General features: G+C 50.7%; 1 protein-coding gene across 1 annotated transcript; it reads right to left on the bottom strand.

The window, feature by feature from the left end:
- Positions 1-486: 486 nt before the first annotated feature.
- LACBIDRAFT_329650 (uncharacterized protein) lies at positions 487-1,900 on the bottom strand (the record flags this gene model as incomplete). Its single annotated transcript, XM_001883678.1, has 5 exons — positions 487-616; positions 703-869; positions 1,233-1,402; positions 1,463-1,497; positions 1,668-1,900. 5 exons carry the CDS (start codon positions 1,898-1,900, stop codon positions 487-489), a joined length of 735 nt encoding a protein of 244 aa, XP_001883713.1.
- Between the last annotated feature and the right edge of the window lie 1,005 nt (positions 1,901-2,905).

Below are 2,905 nucleotides of genomic sequence, written 5' to 3'. Positions count from 1 at the left end.
TTAACATCCCACCGGCAAGCATACACACCTTACCCCACCTTCGAATTCGAACGTCTCTCCTCGCACAAACGATGGCCCAAGGGATGTGGGATGATATCATCAAGAGTTCACGATCGTTGTGAGGGAGGTGACGAGGACGAGGACGAGGAGTGAGAAGTTTATTCCTTTTTAGGTCCATGGGAAGTTTGTGGAACGGGCGGTTGTTTGAGGGAGTGGAGGAAGCAGCATGAGCGGTTGGCTTGAGGGAGAAGGAGTGGAGGGGGAATGGATATGAAGGAGGAGGTTAAGGGGGCTTCTGAGGTTGTTAAACGGGAACAGGAGGCGTACCCCACCCCAGCTACTTCGATTCGCCCCTCACCCACACCCAGACCTAAATCAAAGAGGAACACGGCTGTTGCATTTTTGTCAATGAGTGCTTCGTTTTCGCATTTACCTGCCAGGCCTGCAAATACCCGAATATAGCCCCAACTGAAGTGCTCCAAACAGTTATAGTCCTATGACCCCGAATGATTTGGATGTTCGTCGGTGGCTGGGGCAGGTTGGGTACTCAAGGGCGGGCGACACTTCCTTAACAGAAGCAGCACCAGCAGCAGTATTCGCAACACAAGTCTTTCCCCTAATAACACTACTCACCAGAGTATCAATACAACCTCACGTTTGGCCCTCCTAAAAAGCTTCACCGCAGTATCAACCCCCTCTTACTCATCACCACCAACATCAACGGGCGCAAGGGACTTGTTCACACCATTCGTCGCCGCTATATCGACATTTGGATTTTTCGCAAAGCCAACGAGGGCATCATCAGTCTTCGCCACACTTGAGCCGAGGGACGTCGCCTCAGTATCACCAAGAACAATAGCAACGACATTCTAGGCAGATGCAGAGTCAAGGGCTCCCGCGGTTCTATGATAATGTGTGGAATACGCAGCCTGCTATTGTGGCTCCTCACTGAGGTCTTCTGAGTCCAAGAGGATATTGCGTGTTCTTTTTCTTTTTTGGGAGACCTCTATGTGATAGAGGGGGATACGAACCACCCTGTACGGCTGGGTGGAGCGTTTTGACCTGCTCGCCTACCATTTCTGGGGCTTTGGTACATCCCTGTTTCGTGTAGAAGGATCGATGATCGTATCCGAGTCACATGACCATCTCCTCCGAAATCACCTCCTCTGCGCACACCTTTGCAAACTCAACCATCTCCGAATCAAAAAAAGATCCCCGAAAGTCAGTCTCACCGTGACCTTCGCAGCACTCCACACCCTCTTATCCTCCATCCATCTCGCGTCACCCATCCAATGCACGGCTCCGTTAAGCTTCCCGGCATCTACCACCATTGTCAGCGCCATTTTGTTACAGGCAACGTGGTACCCGTCCAGGACACCTATTTGTGCGAGGGTCTCCATATCTACACAAACTGGGCGTGAACACCGTTCGTGTATACAGCGTCGATTCGACCAAGACCCACGATTCGTGCATGAGCGCCTCAGTGGGTGCAGGCATCTATACCATGTACGTTCGTGCCGTCCGTCATACCCTAGAGAGCCAGTGCATACTGTTAATAAGAGGACGTTCATCCCTCTTCTCGAACTTTATGCACCCCCCGAAAGTGATTGGATAAGGGGTCGATCCCGGGTACGAGGATACAATCCACAGGCAGGCACGCCGCGTACGTATGCGCTGGGAGCTGTTTAGGGCCAGAGGTGGCTGTTACGGGGTCTAAGGCGTCGGAGACGAAGTACCACGTCAAGATGGGAGCCTTGGGGCCAAGGTGCTGGACGGTGGGGAAATTTGCAAGATAGGCTTGGCTGTGGCTGTTGAGGTAGTCCATGGTACCCACGGCATCGAGGTTTTGATGGTCGGGGAAGAGGAGGACTGCGATGCTCAGGCTGGGTGGGGTGGCCATGGTGTAGGGTTAGGTTTGTTGAGTTCGTCTTTCAACTGATCCGTCTATTTTATATTCATCTACAGGTGTCTTTGCAACCCCGTCTGGATTTCTAAGCGGCCGACGTTCTGGACAGAAGCGTCTCCAGATGTTGTCGATGCTAATCACGCGCAGCGATTTTGACGATGATCTTTTGATAGGCGGGATCTTCTGTCCGGCAGCCTTGATTGCGTAGACTAAACGCGCATCGAACATCAAAGTGCGGTAGATACATATCATAAAGGTCGGAATCCAAGTGTCTTACCCTTTTTTGAAGGAGGAATGGCTGATTTTGTCTTCAAAGCATGCTGGTGCAACTGCCAACTACCAATCTTCCGCCTTACATAGGTCCACATTGAGGTTACCGCGATGTAACTTTCCGCAGAACGCCAAAATATAGAATCTGATACACTACATATTTCTTTCCGTTTGATACGGAAGTCGGGACTTTTCACAACCAGTATGATTCAGATTGAGGCCTGCTCGTTTCACGAAGTTGAGGGCTTCCAGTGGCCGTATTTCCAGCGGCCGCCCTTGGTCGTTGAGGACTGATCCCCGTTTTCTGTGGATGGATCGAAATGAACCCCAATCTAGGGTGGAGGCGAATTCAGTGGATCCAAATGATGTAGGTGAAGCCTCTTACCTGATACAAAGCGCTCCTGACATCCTCTTTTACCAGAATTCTGGGATTTACCTTAGACCGTTGCCATCGTGCATGCGCAAAACCCTTTCTGCCGTTCTCTCAGTTAAGATAGTGAAGAGATCGGGGATGGAAAACGGAAATCCACGGTATCAAGCGAGGGTCAAAGGCGAACGCACCAGCTTGATCCACATTCCATGCACATGACCGATTTGTGCGCTCTACTCCATTGTGATCTTTGTTTCATAAATAGGTCTTATGTTGACGGAGATGATCGTCTTGAGCTTCAGCGTACGTTTGGCATGGTCGTCTTCCCATGTGAAAAATGATACGTTAAACAGCTGTGG

Source organism: Laccaria bicolor, genomic scaffold (assembly GCF_000143565.1).
Source record: "Laccaria bicolor S238N-H82 LACBIscaffold_22 genomic scaffold, whole genome shotgun sequence".
In the NCBI taxonomy this organism is placed as follows: domain Eukaryota; kingdom Fungi; phylum Basidiomycota; class Agaricomycetes; order Agaricales; family Hydnangiaceae; genus Laccaria; species Laccaria bicolor.
The sequence above is the reverse complement of the archived record's forward strand: the minus strand, read 5'-3'. Positions and strand labels throughout refer to the sequence as shown.